Source organism: Pleurodeles waltl, chromosome 11 (assembly GCF_031143425.1).
Source record: "Pleurodeles waltl isolate 20211129_DDA chromosome 11, aPleWal1.hap1.20221129, whole genome shotgun sequence".
NCBI lineage: Eukaryota > Metazoa > Chordata > Amphibia > Caudata > Salamandridae > Pleurodeles > Pleurodeles waltl.
In genome coordinates this window covers 27,879,769-27,898,043 of record NC_090450.1, presented here as the reverse complement: position 1 = coordinate 27,898,043, position 18,275 = coordinate 27,879,769, and the positions used below count along the sequence as shown (strand labels likewise).

General features: G+C 42.4%; 1 protein-coding gene across 2 annotated transcripts in view; it reads left to right on the top strand.

Moving 5' to 3' along the window:
- LOC138265287 (mucin-2-like) overlaps positions 1–18,275 on the top strand; it is a 131,826-nt gene that overhangs the window by 97,675 nt on the left and 15,876 nt on the right. For both annotated transcript variants that reach the window (XM_069212886.1, XM_069212887.1), the window contains exon 10: positions 1,032–1,310. In XM_069212886.1, the coding sequence (XP_069068987.1) occupies positions 1,032–1,310 (279 nt within the window). The remainder of the gene's footprint in view (positions 1–1,031; positions 1,311–18,275) is intronic.

Sequence of the window (18,275 nt, the reverse complement as noted above, 5' to 3'; positions counted from 1 at the left end):
CCTAGCATTTCATCCACATTGGTGGTGGAACAAATGAATAAGTAGTATGGAAGTCATTCTTTATCTATGAGGGATAGAGAAGAGAAGCTCTCACGCTCACTTGATCAGCCCTCCCACTACACCCACATTTACTCTATCAGTCAGAGAAACTAAGGGGTTGATTTAAATCAAGCAGGCTTTATTTATAAATTACTTCCAAACAGGTGGTCATTCACAATAGCTTTGCCAGGAACCGACAGCAGTGGTGGTTCCTGTTAATGCATTGTACTCTGTGCTACAGGGCTGCGTAATCAGGATGCAAAGAGTATTTTCTTTTGTGAAAAAAAGGAAATAATGCTCCCCACACCATAGGAGTATCCTCCCATGGTGGAGGGAGCAGTATTAGAATTTTACTGTCCCTTACTGCCGGATTGTGCCTGGAGGTAAGGAACAGTAGAGAATGGCTACCTACCCACCCGTCTAAGTTGGGCGGGCGGACATGTTGTCATTTCTCTTTCTCCCTAGCCCTGTCGGAGAAGTTTGGCTATGGCGGAGATGGAAAAGTCTCCGTTGTGGCCAAACTTTAGTTCTGCCAGAAATAAAATTATGTGGGCGGACCACTATGTAGGTGGGGAAGAACTGCATAGCCGACGCAATGGAGTTACCTTCCCGCCAACATATAAATCAGGCCCTAAGTGTTGTGTAGCCTTTTAAAAAAAGCTTGTGTGGTGCCTGTGTACAGCTCAAACTTGCTACAAGTCTTGTGTGAGTCTAGATCAGAACATAAGCATAAGTCACCTGTCAGCAAAGTTTGAAAACACTATGGCCCATATTTATACTTTTTGGCGCTGCATTTGCACCACTTTTTGATGCAAAAATGGCGCAAACTTACAAAACACAATTGTATTTTTCAAGTTTGCACCGCTTTTGCATCAAAAAAGTACGCAAATGCGGTGCTAAAAAAGTATAAATATGGGCCAAAGTATGGAGGATAAAACGTATAGACTTTTGTTGCATGATCTGGGCCTAACACCATCTTATTTCACCCATAGGACCATCAAACCCAGCTGCAAACCTCCCCACAGAAGCTACTTCACCACTGAATGCAAGCAGAACAGCAGCAGTGATCCCTGACCATCCATCAGGCTACACAGTATCAGCGAACAGTCCCACCGGAGGCACTCCTAAAGTTGAGCAGCTGATGTCATCTGCACCTTTGTACACTGGTTTTCTGATGACGAAATCCAGCAGCACAAATCAGACAAGGAGGCTAGACTCAACGCCAACTGCCCCGGCTGCTTCATTAAATCCAACAAAACTCAAACAGCAAGGTAGGATTTCTCTCTTCTGAAGAATTGAATTCCAGACTTATGAAATTAAGTGGGTGCCATTCTGGGGCAACAGTTGTAGTGACAGATGTCAGCTTCCTGCTGCTGCTTCAGTCAAAGTTTTTAAGAGGTTTGTGCAGTGGATGAAGATAATGTCTCTTGCCATGGCACTCGAGAGACCTTCTGAATTTAAGTGCATTCTTTGCAACTTCTCTAAAAATAGGAAGTTCTGGTTCTTCCATTACTCCTGGGTAGGGGTTGGGCGGGGGCAGTACTTTATTTACAATGACCCTGAAAATGACTCATTGTGTTTTTAGAAGTTTTTGGAAATACATATTTTTCAGAGGTGGGCTGTGAAACATATATTTAGAATGCAGATGTTATTATATAGCTGCAGCTAGAGGGAACTCACACAAAAATAATTTTCTTGCTTCAAAATGTTAGTGGTTCGAAAAATATTACACATATATTACCAGTTTCTCAACTTATATAAACATTTATACAAACTGGGCTAACTTCTGCTCACCTTCTACCTTTGAAAGAAGTTAGTAAATTACTATAAACTTATTATCAATATTTTGTAACTGGCTTTAGAAATGTCTAGTTGAGAAGATACAATTTAGGGAAGTTGTTTTCATTATGGTGTATATTTTGCCATTTGATATCGCTTTACACTATTGTACTACTTCACGTTGTGTTGTATAAATTATATTTTTATAAGTCTTATTTACATATTGCTTCCTACATTTTTATTTTAGTTTTTTTTAGTCATGTGATATGTATTTTATAAAATGCTCTTTTATTTCAGAACAATGCCATACAGTGTATCAGATTACGGTTTGTGGGATTTTCAGTTTTGAGGCTGTGACCTTTTTTCCTTCCGTATACATGGAATCCTACTTATCACTTGAAAGACACCTTAAGTAGTAAAAACTATTTTGATAATCAATTATACATTTTAAACTGAAAAAATCTAACCAATGCCAGCGGTGGAATTTAATAGAGTTCATGTGGGATGTTATCAAACTGTCTGCAGCTGGCAACAGGTTCATTTGAGCAGAGTAGAGAAGGTGGAAACGTGACCTGTGACGGGTGACCTGAGGAGAGCAAGGAGGCGGAGTTACAGCCGCGCGTCCAGTGGAGCCAGGAGCCAAGTGCCACTGATTGCAGCATCTGTAAACCGTGCTGGGTCCCACCTAATCTGCCGGGGGGGCTGGCATATTGGAACTGCAAATTGGAGTATTGGCAGCAGTAGGGTACCATCGTTAAAGTTGAGTCCAGGAGGTTCGGTGGCAGTCGAACAAGGCTTTGGCATGGTTTATGCTTTACCTACTCCCCCCTTAGCTCCTGCTGTCTCCCAAACAGTACCAAGGGGCAGAAGGAAGTGATTAAAGGAGTTCGTAGGAGGTAGTGGCTGGAGGCAGCAGAGCCGCACCCTGGTGTATGGTCAGATTCGACGGCGCATAAAGGAAATGGAAACTAAAGTGAGATGATAGACTTCAAGGAAGCATGAAATTTGTAATTCTTTAATGGAGAATGTTTTTAATTGTTCTTAATGTTTAACGTCTAAACGCGGAAACACAGAAATCTTGCATAGCCCACAACAATAACCCGGGGATGCGAACTCAAAGCTCCTATCTCCTCCAGGCGGCCACCTGGCCAACACGGCTATCACAAATTCTCCAAAAAAAGAAAAGGGTGGCTTCCCCAACTCAGGTGTCAAACCAAAAAAGCAATGCAGAGCCTATGGGGAAATTTGTTCAGGATCAAGCAGCGGCAGTGATGTAGAATCTCCAAGTCCTAAAATAAACAGACTGGGAAACCTCAGCATCAGGGATTTCTTCTTCAACTGTAAGAAACTAGAGGCAAGGTCTGTCAAAGCCTCTCAACATACCGCAGTGGTTGGAGGGAGGGGTAAGAGATCCCCTGAGTGAGGGGGCAATAATAATAACCAGTCAAGGACAATCAAGAGAGACCCTTAAATCGCTGAATAAGCCAAGAACTACTGATTACGGGGAGGGCCTGCGGGAAGCCGCAAAAGATCAGCGAAAGCAACAGAAAGCAAAAAAAGATAAGAAAGATAATGAGATTCAGGACCCCCACACAAACAAAAAAAAAGGGGTGACACCCAATAGCCCTTGTGACCACTTTATCCCCAAACATCATGATCAGGAATAAATGACCTGATATACGGAATACACAAACAAACAGATGGGAATTGGAACAGGAAACTCCATATGAAAACAACCTGGAGGAGGAAGACTCTCTAATTGTAACAGTTGTGTCAGAATATGAGCGGTCAGAAACAACAGTGAGCGCAGTATGGTGAACTAGAAGATAAAAAAAATTAAACAAGAATGGCCTCAAAATGAGAGCCTACTGCCAACCACCCCACATAGGAGACATCAAACCTTACCCAATATTTACAAAAAACATAAGAACACCCAATAATGTATGGAGCACTCTCAACAACAGTGAAATATCTGAGTCATTGTAGCAAACTAAAAAGGCACACTTTACCACAATCATAGAGCATAGCCTGGTGGGGCCAGGAGCCGATGAATCCAGAAAAACAAAAGAGCAAAAGGCCTCCTTTGTAAGTAAAAAAAACTGAAATGAGCACACAGATAGTGGAAACTTCCAGTGCCCACACCTCTGAAGCACCATCCAGAGAAGAAGGGGCTGATCGACCCAAGGCCAAAGTATCAGTGAACCTGATGGCTAAAAGGACAGATTTTGAAAGAGATAAAGAAGAACTGTGAGAAAGCCAAACACCCCCTAAGGTTCTATTCACTCATTAAGCAATAGAGGAAACATCGATATGCATTAACTTAGTCCCGCAGAGCCACTTGGGGACCCAACAAATCGTGGAGTGAATGAAGGTCCTATATTAATGGTCATACCAGCACTATCCGAGAAAGGAAGAGTGGGGTCCACAAAGGAAGTCCACAGTATACCACTATACCCAGAGTAAACATCCTGTGGAAAATGGGATATATTAAATAGGCAGAACATACTCAGACTAGACTCAAAACTTTTGGGATTGAAAAATATGGCATCAAATGCCATTGAATGTGTAGCCTTCAAGTCCTTGGGGTGCAGAGAAATCAATGAGCGAACTAATTTACGACTCAAAGAAGAAATAATAACCCAGGGGTTTGAACAAATTAAAGCTTAACTGCTAACCTGGGGCATTAATATCATTAGACCCCAACCAGACAAATATCCATCAATAATTAGACTTCCATATTGAGCCATGATTGAGGAGCAGAAGAGCACTCTCCCACCAAGGGGGATATGAGGAGTGAAAACCTCCTATATGCTGAGAAATGCCAAAGGTGCACTAAAAGATGACATGGATTTAGCAGGAATTCTAAAAAGCTAGCAACAAAGATACGTCTGAAGCAGCCCAAGAGTAGAGGGTTGAGGTCGCCGAAGTTCCCAGGACAGGGAAACATCTTGAGCAGAGAACGCAATACCCCCTCAAACTGGGAGTGGCTCGCATGATCCCTCAACTTGCACTCGTATTAGAGGGAAAGGTGGTTTAAAGCAGCAAAAGAGATACAGGTCTGCTCTTGGATGACCATAGGCATTTGAGTGGATGATGGTAACAATGGAGACATAGAGGATCTCATTATGAATGAAGTCATTTGTCTCCAAGAGACTTAGCAGTTGGACCCGTAGCCCCTCTAAGATTACATAGAATACGCAGCTCCAGCAATTCCCTCTTCACATTCAAGCTATCCAAGTGGCGGGGTCTCCATGTGGAAAAAATGACTTCGCAGCCAAGGCATCAAAAGTACTACCAGGAGATGGCAATTTTATTTTTGTGAAAGGCAACAGGGCTGTAGCAAACAATACAATCATTGGAAATATCTACATATATCCTTCCGCAAAGAGAAGCAGCAAATCAGCAAGGATATTGAAACAGAAATTAGAAGATCGAAAGATGGAATATCGAAACACCCTGTTGATGATCGGTGGAGATTTTAACATGAATTTGCTGTGGTCTAGCATCAGTGGCGAGTGGAAGGATACTGAGAACACACGTTGGAACATACACCCGGTGATTCTTCAAACCCAGAGAATAGAGGTGTTTGGAGAACAACTATTAAACTCATTAAAAGCCCTAGGTATGTGGTACTGGAATGGCAGAGTCAAAACTAATAGCCCTGTAGCCTTGACACACGTGTCACTCATGTCTACTAAGAATTTTCACAGTGTAAAGAATTTTCACATAAGCCTGCAAATCTTAAGTGCCCAGGTACACTGCCATGCAAGATCAACATAAGGATGCAGGGATGACCACAAAATGAAGCTAATGGGCCAACAAACTGATATTGCCCCCAGCAAGCTCATTGAATGGAAGCTGGAGAAGACACCCATGAGCAAAAATAACTAGAATACGGCCTGATAGATTTGGTGGCTAAATTAAAGCTCAACAGGATGCATGGGGGGGGGAGGCTAAACTTTTAATAGCCGTACAGCGTAGAAATGATTGATACAGTAATTGAGATAATGCCAAAGAAAACAACATAGCAGAACACCCAATCCAGTGGGGACAAGAAACACTGAGGCTAAGAAAATAACCAAATAAAGCACTACAAAGTTATAAAAATAAGAAATTACCATCAAACAGATTGAAAGAAAGCATTATATAATTGAGGAAAGGCTAGTGAAAGCAGAAATGGTCTGAAAAATTAAACAAGGATGACCAGAATTGGGTGAATTTCAATCCCACTTAAGTCAAATGACACAAGGAAATGTTGGGGCCTTGCTATTATTAAGCTCACACAAATCAAAAAACCTAATGGTTTCAATATTTCTCCAAAGCAGTGGACCGTATATATAAAATAACTTTATCAATCAGAAACTACCCAAATGGTTGCAGGATCAAGCTTGAAGACATTTGAAACAGCCAAATCTAAGACTGGGCCTAACAAAGAATGGATTGGCAAAACCTTAAGCCATCTAAGAGTGTCAGGGGTATCCGGCCTGAACAACCTGTCGCCGGCACTATCAACTTCTGATCCTCACTTATGGACCTTGATACAAGCACCAGTCTTTACAGATTGCTTCTTATGAAGTGCTGTCCCAGATAGAAGAAGTTAGTCCATTCAGGTCCTGATATTTAAGAAGGGAATCCGACAATTCCCAGAATAGTTTCAAATGATGTCTTTACTGGCTGTAGAGAGAAAGTGGATTTGCTCCCCTCTTGAACTTGGAATCATGGCCTGGAGAAAAGTAGTTGACCCCATGGTTCCAAACTGTGTTCCAGCTGAACTGCAACACTGAGGACAACCTGTAAACACTGACCGCCCTGATCAATGAAGCCTCATTAAGTAAAGTCCTACATTTTACATGGCTTTCATTGATTTTATGAACACTTTTGACAACATCCCACAAGGACACCTGTGGCAAAATTAAACAATTGGAGAATTTTGATGCCACTGCCAAAAGTCATTTCGCCAATTTATAGCGAGACATGGGTAAAAATCAAGGTTGCAGCAAACTGGTCTACAACCATAGGATCACCACAAACAAAGACTCTAAAAAGGTTGTATCCTGGCCCCTCTCCTTTTCAATGTATATATGTCAGACATGGAAACAAATGTGGACTGTGCCACAAAAATCCAAATTCTGCAATACGCAGATGATGTAGTCTTACTAGATCGCATCCGGTTGGGCCTATAGAGGACTCCGAATGCATTATCTTGCTATTGCACAGCATCACCATCAACCTCTCAAAAATGAAAACAATGATATTTGGAAGGAAACTAATCATGTAGGGCACGTGATTCATCAGTAACACCTAACTGTGAATGGTAAAAAGCTTTAAATACTTGGGCAACTGTCTGGGCAAAAAGGGCTGCACAGGCACAACTGTATTCTTTTAAGGCAATAGCCAAAAACATGAAGTTCTCTCTGGGATGCTTAAAAAAACAGACCTATCAAAACACCAGAGCTTTGCTGACAGTAATGGAAGTAAACGAATGCCCATAGTAGCCTATCACTTTTAAAGTCCAGCTCTTTGTGTAACTAGATAAACAACAATGTGCCTGCTACCACCGGCTGTTTGATATTTCAGACTCCACAAGTCATGTGCAAATAAGACTGGAATTTAACCTGGCAAAAAAGGATCTGGTGCTCTCTGTGCAAAGTATGTGTTTTATTGCCAAAACCTAAAAGCCTCCAGAAGAGGCACAATGAAACATCTTCTCCGAGAGAAGATACAGGAACCCAACTCCATGTGGAGATCTTTATTGGAAACCTCAATCACATCCTTGGAGGTGGAGGAGATAATAAGGGCAAATCTCCCAATTAAACATACATCCACATGCTAAGATATTTTAGGCGGAACAAGATCTCAGGGCCCAAAGTCTAAAGCACACAGCAGTTGGACAGTAGAACTTTACTCACCATGCTTTCTCCAGAATACCTGAGTCAGCTTCTCCAAAGCCAATCCAAATACAAGCTTATTAAACTCTGATTTGGTCTGATTCCATTTAGAAACTATTGTTTTTTGTGCAAGAAAGGAGAAACCATTAACCACAGCAGACTCTGCAATCAAGCTAAGGAGACATTGACCCATGTGATATGTATTTGCGAAAAATGTGAATGCCCTGAGGATTTTCTGGGTATGCCCAATGTTTTGTGTACTAACCGCAGGATACCTTTTTAAAAAACTCATGAAAGTGGTGCTGGAACAATTGATCAAGGCAGATCAAGGTAGCTTCAAGGTGGAATGAAATCCTTGCCTTGCACTATACTGTATTATGTTTTCCCCACTGGTGGCAAATGATAAACTCTTGTTAACAGTAGAGCATGTACATCATTTCTTCAGAAATTGAATCCATGCTGTATCTCTCACAAGCTTCCTGCATCCTATGGTATTCTCTTTTGTTGACCTTATGGATTGCTCATACAATCCTATTGATAGCATCAGTTGTGATACACTGTCCAGAATGATAGAAGAGTGCAGGCTTGAGGCTTTCAGTTTCGCAAGGACACCAAGTGGAGTTGAAAGCCCACAAGCATTTAAAAACTTGCACTTTATATAAAATCCAGCACTTTGCGCTCCACTATTTTTTCCTCATATAAATAATTTGGTTTGTGGAGCTGAAGTGAAGATGTGTGTGGGGAGAATCATACATCAAGGAAAGTTTGTTATTATTAATACTTACTGGATGGTGGGTAAGGAAGAATATATTTTGTAATGGTTTCAATTAACTGAACATCTTAACTATCCATCTATCTTTATCAAACTTTTTCGTCACTCCAGCTTTTTATATAGTCAATGAAGGGAAAATATTTTCACGCTGCTGATCCTATCTTTCTTTTCGGGTTTGCCATGCAAGTCTCTATTGTCCACAGATTTTCTTCTGCTAGCCACTGCCTGTTGCCCCTTGGCATTATAGATTGGAATATCTGTTTCTGGAAGCTGATTTTCGATGGCAGCGTTAGAACTTATTTCAAGGGAAAACAAATGTTTATGTGCTTTGGGGACCCTGTGTTGGTTGTCAGTTATTCAATAGTTGCAGGTCAGGTCATCTTGATATAGTTTCTGGGCACTGTGACCCTACAACAGGTTGCACACATTTAGTGTCAGGCAGCTATGGTTCGGGCTGTGGATGGGAGTACATTTTATATGGATACGTTCATCAATGGCCATGGTGTTGATGGGCCCCTTGGTTGGACATCACATCATAAAATGATTTGAGTCATCGTAACTCCTGTCCATGCTGATCGCATTCCCAGGTAGAACAGATGCAATGATGTCATAGGTGGCTTAGAGCTCTGGACCTAAAACCTTAAATTAAAAGTTTGTATTGTGTTGTCAGAAGTCCTGATGGCATTGCATGCAGCTTTGTTCTTACTTCGTATTGACATTTCTCTTCATATGTGTGCTGCCTTCCAGTGCATGTGCAATCACTGTGATGATACTAATGTTAGCTGAAGACATCTGTGCTGGTGTGTGGGCAATAACAGATTGGATACCTACAGCAATCCATTACCATTTAGCTCGTAGATTCCCTCAGGTTGAATGTGCTTTCTAAATGTTCTCTTCAGTTGATTTAATTTAATTTGATTTCATTTTCATTACACATGGAGATATGAGTATCCAATATAGATATTCTTTCTGGGAGTCTTTGCTCGTTGGAGATGTATTACCAGCACAGGTTAATTCGTTTGCTATGCACGAATTATTGCATCTGCATACCAAACTCATCAGAGATCAGTCTTGGTTTCGAGGAGGCGATGCACATAATTTGGTTTTGCTGTTCATCATGGAACCACGTAAAGGAACAAAAATAACTAGCGTCTGACAATATACATTATTCAAAGGCCAGGATGATTGAATCTGATTGGCCTCATCCTCTTTTGTTCCTTATACAAAGATTTGGCTATCTTCTCACTTTTATCTTATACATACCTTGTTAGTAAAATCTGACCAAGATATTTTGGTCCCTTCCTCTTTCTGAAATGAATCCTATGACTTTTTGCGTACATTTACCTCTTAATTGGAAATTTCATCCTGGTTTCCTTCTTCAATCAATCAACCAATCAATCAATCAATCAATCAATCAGAGGGGTCTTGTATAGTGCAAACTTGTCTCCCCCTGGAGAGGTCTCCAGGTGCTGGTGTGCTGCTGCAGGTCTTTCTTGGCTGGTGATCGTCGAAGGGCCAGGTCTTGTGCTGCTTTCTGAAGTCCTTTAAAGAAGGGACTGTGCATAGATTGAGGGGGAGTATGTTCCAGGATTTGGCAGCGAGGTGGGAGAAGGAGCGCCCTCTGAAGCATTCGTGGTGGATGCATGGGACGTGGGCCTGGGCGAAGGTGGCTGAGTGGAGTTCTCTGGTAGGTTGGTGGAATGTGAGGAGGTTGTTGATGTAGGTGGGTTCAGGATTGTGGAGGGCCTCGTAGGCGTGTGTGAGGAGCTTGAAGAGGCATCTTTGCTGTACTGGGAGCCAGTGGAGAGCCCTGAGGTGGGGAGTGATGCTGGATTTTCTGGGAAGGTCAAAGATGAGTCTTGCTGCAGTTTTTTGGATGGTCTGGAGGTGGTTCAGGAGCTGCTTCGTGGTTCCGGCGTAGAGTGCGCTGCCGTAGTCGAGGCGGCTGGAGATGAGGGCCTGGGTGACAGTCTTTCTGATGAAGATGGGTATTCATCGGAAGATCTTGCGGACCTTGTGAAGGATGTGGAAGTAGGCTGAGGAGACGGTGTTGATCTGTTGCCGCATGGTCAGCTGGGTGTCCAGGATGATCCCAAGGTTGCGTGAGTGGCTGGAGGGTGTGGTTGGGGGACTGAGGGGGGATGGCCACCACAAGTCGTCCTAGGGGGATGGTTTGTTTCCGAAGATGAGGATCTCTGTTTTGTCTGAGTTTAACTTGAGGCAGTTTGTTCTTATCCATGTGGCGATGTCGGTCAAGGTGTTTTGGAAGTTGGCGTGTGTGGTGGTGGCGTCGTCTGTGAGGGAGAGGATGAGTTGGGTGTCGTCAGAGTAGGAGTTGATGTTGAGGCCGTAGGTGCTTGCGACATCGGCTAGAGGAGTCATGTAGGTGTCGGAGAGGGTGGGGCTAAGGGAGGAGCCCAGGGGCACACCACAGATTATGTCTTTGGGGGCAGAGATGAAGGGTGGGAGGAGGCCACTCTGTGTCAGAGGGAGGAGAAAATCCAGTTGAGTTTGTTGTCTTGGATGCTGATGCTGTGGAGCCTGGTGATGAGAGTGTGGTGGGAGACGGTGTTGAAAGCTGCAGATAGGTCAAGGAGGATAAGGGCGGCTGTTTCCCCAAGGTCGAGGAGGCATCTCATGTCGTCGGTTGCTGCGATCAGGGCTGTCTCGGTGCTGTGATTTGGCAGGAAACCAGATTGGGATGGGTCGAGCAAGTAGTTGTGTTCGAGGTAGTCAGTAAGCTGGCAGTTGATGATCTTTTCCAAGACTTTGGTGGGGAATGGGAGGAGTGAGATGGGCAATTGTTTTTGAGCTCGTTGGGGTTAGATGAGGGTTTCTTTAGGAGTGGCTTGACTTCGTTGTGTTTCCAGGCATCGGTGACTATCGCAGTAGTGATGGAGGTGTTGAGGATTTCTGTGGGAGAGGCTTCGATTACTTCTTTTCCTAGGTTCTAGAAGTGGTGCTGGCAGGGGTCCGTGGGGTACCCAGAGTATATGGAACTTGTGATGGCGATGATGCCTTCTGTAGAGAGCTGCTTCCATTCAGTGATTCGGTGGGGGCGTGGGGTAAGTTAGGGTGTGGAGGAGGTTAAGGTCAGTGGGCTGGGGATTGAAGTTGATGTAGATTTCGGAGATCTTATGATGGAAGTAGTCCGATAGTTTGTCGCAGAGGGCTTGGGAGGTGTGGATTGTGTTCTCAGTGGCAGAGAGACAGGAGAATTCTCTGACGATTGTGAAGAGTTCTCTGGTGTGGTTGGCGCTTGCCTCGATGCGGGTGGTGAGTGCTTCTTCTTCAAAGTTAAAATCTTATGTATTTGATCCTTATTGTTGTTCACCTTCTGAACCATCTCCCATTATGGTACATGCTGAATATGAGGTTAAAAAAATCTGTGATTCCCGAATCTTTAGCGGTCATTATCAACTTTTTGAGACTTTGCAAAGACCACCCATTCATCTAGTTCTACATCAGCAGACAGGAAGGCTGCCTGGTTGATGTGCAGGGCAAATTTACCATCTGCTTGCATCCTGCTTACCAACTCTTGCATAGCTCGTAATCGCCAATCAATAAAAATCAATAATGCTGAGGAGCCTTTTTCTGCACTACGTGGCTTTTTCCTCCTGAGAGGGACCTTATGAAGGAGACACCTGTCAACTTTTATGTGTATGCTCATTACATAGCAACTGAGAGGAGTGCCTTTTTTTTCAGGCAATTGTGAAAGAATCAAGCAAGATCTGTGTTCCATCTTTGACACTAAAATGGGTGAAGAAGCACATACATCAGTGTGTTTTTCAAATATCAATGTTTGCTTTACCATCATATAGAAAGTTCCTTGTCATATTCTCGTTGTTGCATTACTACAAGATGAAGTCTGCTTACCAGGCACAGTGCACCTCCTGATTCAATGCCATCAGCTAGTGGCCCCAGGCTGTCAGATATTCTATGGACCGGAACTTCAGGTCACTGAAGTATTTTTGAAGTTCTCAGCTATATGGTGCATTGACAACACTACATTGACATGTTTAATAACTGTGGGCCACAGTTTGGCACACACCTTTCCCCTTGTTTTGCAAATGAGGTGGCCCATAAGGTGTAACTCTTCCATCACCATATCACCATTATGGACTTGGAGCTCCATTTCAGATCTTTTGATTTTTTCCTAGCCTGCCACATACCATGGCACAGATTTCAGCAGAAAGTGTTGGCTTGAAGGTAGAATGTGAGATAGGATGGCAGTGGATTGAGATTTGGAACGAAAAGTAGAGGTGATGTGTTTAAAGTGTTTAACACAGTATTGCAGGAGTCTTGTTGATGCTTTGGTGCTGAAAAACTACGTAATCAGGTATTCTAATGCTGTGAGAGGCATCCACAGTGCACAGAATGCATAAACAGGCACTATTTGCATTTGTTTTCAATTATTTACAGGATGATTCACATGTGCACTATTGCTGAGTTTGGTATTGCCGGGTCTTGTTTAATAATGTAGTGATTTTATGTCCTATGTTAGAGGCCTGGTAATACATCCACTGATTCTGGGCATCGTAAGTTGGATACTGCAATATAGTCTTATTGTCCATTGCCAAGGGCTGTACGAGTTGCTAAATGACCTATGTTATAAGCCTGAGCCACAGGCGAGGGCTACATACAAAAGAGTGGGCCTTTAACAACAGGTATAGACCAAGTAAGAAGAGTTATAAGGCTGTTAGAACAGTCCACCCTCTGAGGTTATAGTGTTCTAAATAATAAAGAGAGAAGCAAAAAGCCAAACATTGCAATGTTGGAGCAGAAGGCTAAAACCAGCCATTGGTATCCTTTAGGCACTCACTGTCTTCAATGGAGCTCCCAAAATTCCAATGTTCTAATACCTAGTAAAAACCTCTAACTCAGGTTGTCGCGTAGGCTCTCATTATTCTAATGAGACTACTGGATTTGAGCGGCAGAATCGCCTGCTTTGTGGGAGACTGAGTCTTAACCTATTACAGGTGACATCTGTCGCCCCAATCCCGGTTTTGCTCTGGCTAACTAGCAGTGCCTCATCTCTACTCAAGAGCAAGTATGATTGGGCAGCCGAGCGCATGACACAATTGACTTCTCAAGGAAATCGCGGTTACTCAGGTCTCATCCGTTTCTCTCAGTTACATTAGTCTCACATACACAATGACAAACAGAGGCAGTATATGTTTCAATAAGGTTTTAATGAAGCAACTGCATCTTAGATAACAAAGCATGTACTGCAATAACCAGGATGATACAGCATGACAGAATAAGAATAGTGACAAGGAGAGTGAGGCATAGAAATAACGCTACCATATTGTCACTAAAGTCAATAGACTAATTCCTACCTAGGCTCTAACAGAGCACAGCATGTTAAGCTTTAATTCTGCCATTCAGGTTCCCCTGGGAAGACATCATCCGACATACCTGAGCAAAGGCCTGAAGTAGGCATAAGCAGCTGTAGCGATGTGCTCAGCAATCAACATACAGTCATGGTCCTCTGGCTGGAATCTCCCTCTAACTTGTATCAGCATACAGTCGTGGTCCTCTGGCTGGGATCTCCCTCTAACTTGTAAGGGGCAGGGAAGTGTTTATATAATAAAACAACTGATGTTCTGGGAAAATGTCCCTATGTAAAGATGTGTCTTTTCCTATGAATACCAGAGACAAAACTTTTACCACGTTCACCGGCAACCTATCTTACTGAAGCCTTGAAAGAAGCACAGAGTGAGCAAGAATGTCTTGTTTGAGAATGTAGTGCCAGCCTAAGCAAGAACAGCTAGATAGAAATAAATAAAACAAAACTGCAAAAGTAGCTATTGTTAAAATAATAAGCGAAGCTGAATAAAATATATCTAGGTTAAAGTGCACAGTGGCAGGCCTAATATGCTAAAATAAAGTGTATGGAGCTGTAATTGAAATGGCTACGCAATAAGGTGTTACACCGAGAATTATCTGCTGGTATTGGTAATTCCAAACTCTGTATTTGTAGGACTGTAAGCTGTGATACTCAAAATGAGTACATATAAGTGGTGCATGAAGCTGGTTGTGTGTTGTCATAATGGAAGATGGAAAGTGTTGAAAATGTGAAACAGATTTTGCACCTGAATCATGATTACAAGTAACATGAAAAAACAGGGGTTCATACTATACCCTACTTTGTAAGTATCAGTATGGTGTGCTATAATATGAACCCAATTACAGCATACTAAAAACGAGAGAGATTTGTCTTCTTTTACATATATTTTTAGTTCTCAACCTGTCCCTTTAATTATTTTTTCCTTCAAGAGGGAACAAAGTGCTGTTGGTTATGTCATAATGGTCTGTATAACTCATTCGCAAAATGTTTGTATGAGTTGCAGTGTAAAAGGTTGGCGCTAGGATCAGTGCCTATAGGAGAATCAAAGCCACGGCTCAAAAACTGCCTTAGGAGGCTGCTGCTGACCACTACAGGCACACACCATAGCAACCACCACAGTACCCCCTTTAGTATGTACTGTACTACTCTTTACTATAGTGTTACTACAGCAAGGTCCACTACACTCAGCTACCACTACATCAGCCACTACTTCACCTACACCAACAAGGTACATGTTAAAAGGAATTTAGCCATAGTTGAATTTAGTTAAGTTATATAAATAAACATAACCGCAGTTGTTACTCTGGCCCTAAATCAAATTAAATGTGATTACTACTCTTTCTCTAATCATAATGCTAGCCCTATACTTATTCTTACATTGTTTTTATATCAATTACAATAGATAAATACAAACCCTAACATAATGCTAATGCCAACCCTAATTATCACACTTAATTATTTTAAATACCATGAAATTAGATTAACTGAATAACCTTGATCCAATGCTACTGCTGCTAACTCTATTCCTCATTTTTTAAAATATTTGTTATGTTTTATTGCACTTCAGCGCATAACAACAAATTACAGGTCACAACAATTCATCAAGGTTAATCCTGGTGCTGCCTCAATGTTTGGATTAAAGTATACAAATGTCTTTGATATATGGGTACTAGAATAGCAACCTGAACATAACAGAACATGTCTCATCCTTTAACTGATCACACACCTTGCACCCAGATTAACCCTGATGCTATAGATATGTGCACCTGATGCATGGTGCTGGGGCTTAGGGTAGTGTAACCTTATACAGTGGCTGTGGTGAAGGTGGTAGCTCCAATTACGTTTAGATATCTTCTGCTTCACTACCAAGGCTCTCATCAGGGGGAAAATGCAGGGCCTTGAGTACCCTGAGCTACAGGTCCAGATCATCTGCCAGCTTGGGGTCAGTCTTAATCAGTCTCATCCTGGCTCCTTCCACTACACACTACACACCACTCTGCTGTGTCTTTCAACCAGACCACCCCCGTCAGAACCCTTTTACTCATCCAGTGGATCGCAAATGCCATTTGGCCAGCAGTAGAGTAAAGCGAAAAAACATTTTTTTCCTGGGGCCCTTGGCCAGGGGCACTCTTATCCCCAGCAGGAAGAGCTCGTTTATTTTATTACACTTAAATTAAATGTAACCTACTGCATCACTGATCCAACGCTTAATTAAGTTAAATTAAATGCATTTAATCTAAACACCATATTCAAATTAAATTACCTAAAAAGAAGATTAAATTGTAAGGTCTGTGGGACCACTGCCTGCTCCTGAAAAATGTTTTCCCCAACATTCACAAAGGAGAAGGGGTCCCTTTGGGACCCCTTTCCATTTGTAAATGGGTTACCACCAACTTGAAGTTGGTGGTAAACTGCGAATGTTTTGCAACTGCTTTTCGGTTCCCACTGCGAGTCGCTATTAGGAAGGGATGCCCTTAACACTCCCCTTCTTAATACCAAATCGCAACCCCATTTTGTGATTCTGTACTAGGTTACCGAATTGCAAAATAGGGTTTTGTACATTTCAAAAGGCTTGTAGCGGTCTGCAAATTGGACCGTTTGCGACTGCTAAAATGTTTTGTACATCAGGCACTGAGTGTTGAAGCAGGCACAATGCTTCAAATGCCCAGTCTGCAAATGTTTTGTTTCTAAACACAAACTTCCAAAGGAGGAGTGTTTTTCAGAACACAATATATCAATAGCCCTGATGCACAGAAAGGTTCCTATCTGTGCTTGAGGGCCATTGTGCAGTTTTTTCCTACCCTGGCCTACCATGTAAGCCATGCAGGTCCTGGACTGGGCAAACAGTTGAATGTTACCCTTTCCTAAACAAGGCGGGGTGAACAACCCTTTCGAATGGTGGCCCTATGGCGACAGGTCAAGGGTCTACATTTGCAAAGCAAGATGATGTTCAGCCGGTGTACAACCAGTCCTTTCCTTGACTCTAAATAGAGTAGAGGGTGGGGGGGCAATGGAGGAGGTGGACAAGCAAAATACTAAAGATCATAATTATTGAGTGTTCAAGTCAGAGTAGTATTGTCTATCAGTTTGAAATACCTCTCCTGGGAGCAGAAAATATTTAGGGGTTCCTTTAGAGTTTGAAGCAGGCGGAGCCCTTTGTGAGCCCATATGCTAATGACTTCCATCGTACCTTCTGCACTGTTCTCAGACGTCTGGTCCTGAAGTACAATCATCATCTGCATTGAACACTCACTGACAGGGGTCCTAATCCAGTGCAATCCTTTGGAAACCAGGAAGTATGCTCTGGAAGCCATTTGAATATTTATAGATTTGACCTAAAGGACCGTAGCACTCCATTCACCCTTTCTAGATGGGCTACTTTAAATATTAATTTTATTAAATGTTTGCTATACTTTGTTCATTTTATATCTGTGACTCTGTTCACAACGATTCATAAAAGATAGGAAATAAAGTAGGCTCAAAGAGATCACTCATAAAAGAACTCTTAGTCAAGGAAATTGAGGCTGTCATTTAAGCCAAACGTCAATGTAAATGGGTTGCCTTTTGCAGGTCTAAGCTAACATCAGCCCATAATAAACTACTATCACACAAAGTACCACTGCCACACACATCACACCACTGCCATACACAACATCACTGTCACATTCACATCTTCATTGCCACAGATACCACCACTGTGTCATAGGCCACAACAGCAAGAATAAATACATAAACACAAGACCATTGTCAAACACAAATAAACTGCATCACATGCAGACACCACCACAAAGAACACCTTCACCTAAAATACATCCAACTGATTCTCTTTGCCAAAGCTTATTCACGCAAGATTTCTGCCTACAGTTTACGTTTCTCAAATATTGTGAGTAAGAAACTCAGCCACCTGTTACAGAATTCAAGGGTTTTCATTGGGAGGGAATTAAACTGTGATTGCTACTGTGACATAAATGAGATGTACCATTTTATTAAAGAATGTAGGTATTGGACATAGTCTCTGCTTCCCTGTTGGAGGATCTTCTACCATATTTAGAGATTCTGGGAAAGCAGACAGGATCTCAACACCTTCAGTTGAAGGACCTGAAGCTTTGCTGAGTGGGTGCCATGTTTGATGCACCCTCTCTGTTAAGTTTTATGTTGTCTAAAGATGAAAGAATGATGGACCTGACACACATGGAGTTTTCTCCCTGCACAATGGGCCCATTGTGTGGTTTCTCTTCTGGGGACCATCATGGCTTGCAGTCTCCGGTAGGGGAAACAAGTGGTCACACGCCCCAAATACGGCAGAGTGATTGTCATTAAGACCCACTTGTGTAACGCAAAATGATGCCCTCCTGCTGCAGAATTTAAAGAGGAGCCCCTGAATCTCTCCTATCTCACAGATATTCATTGACCATCAGCTAAATGGGTGCCCCTGATTAGTTGTGGG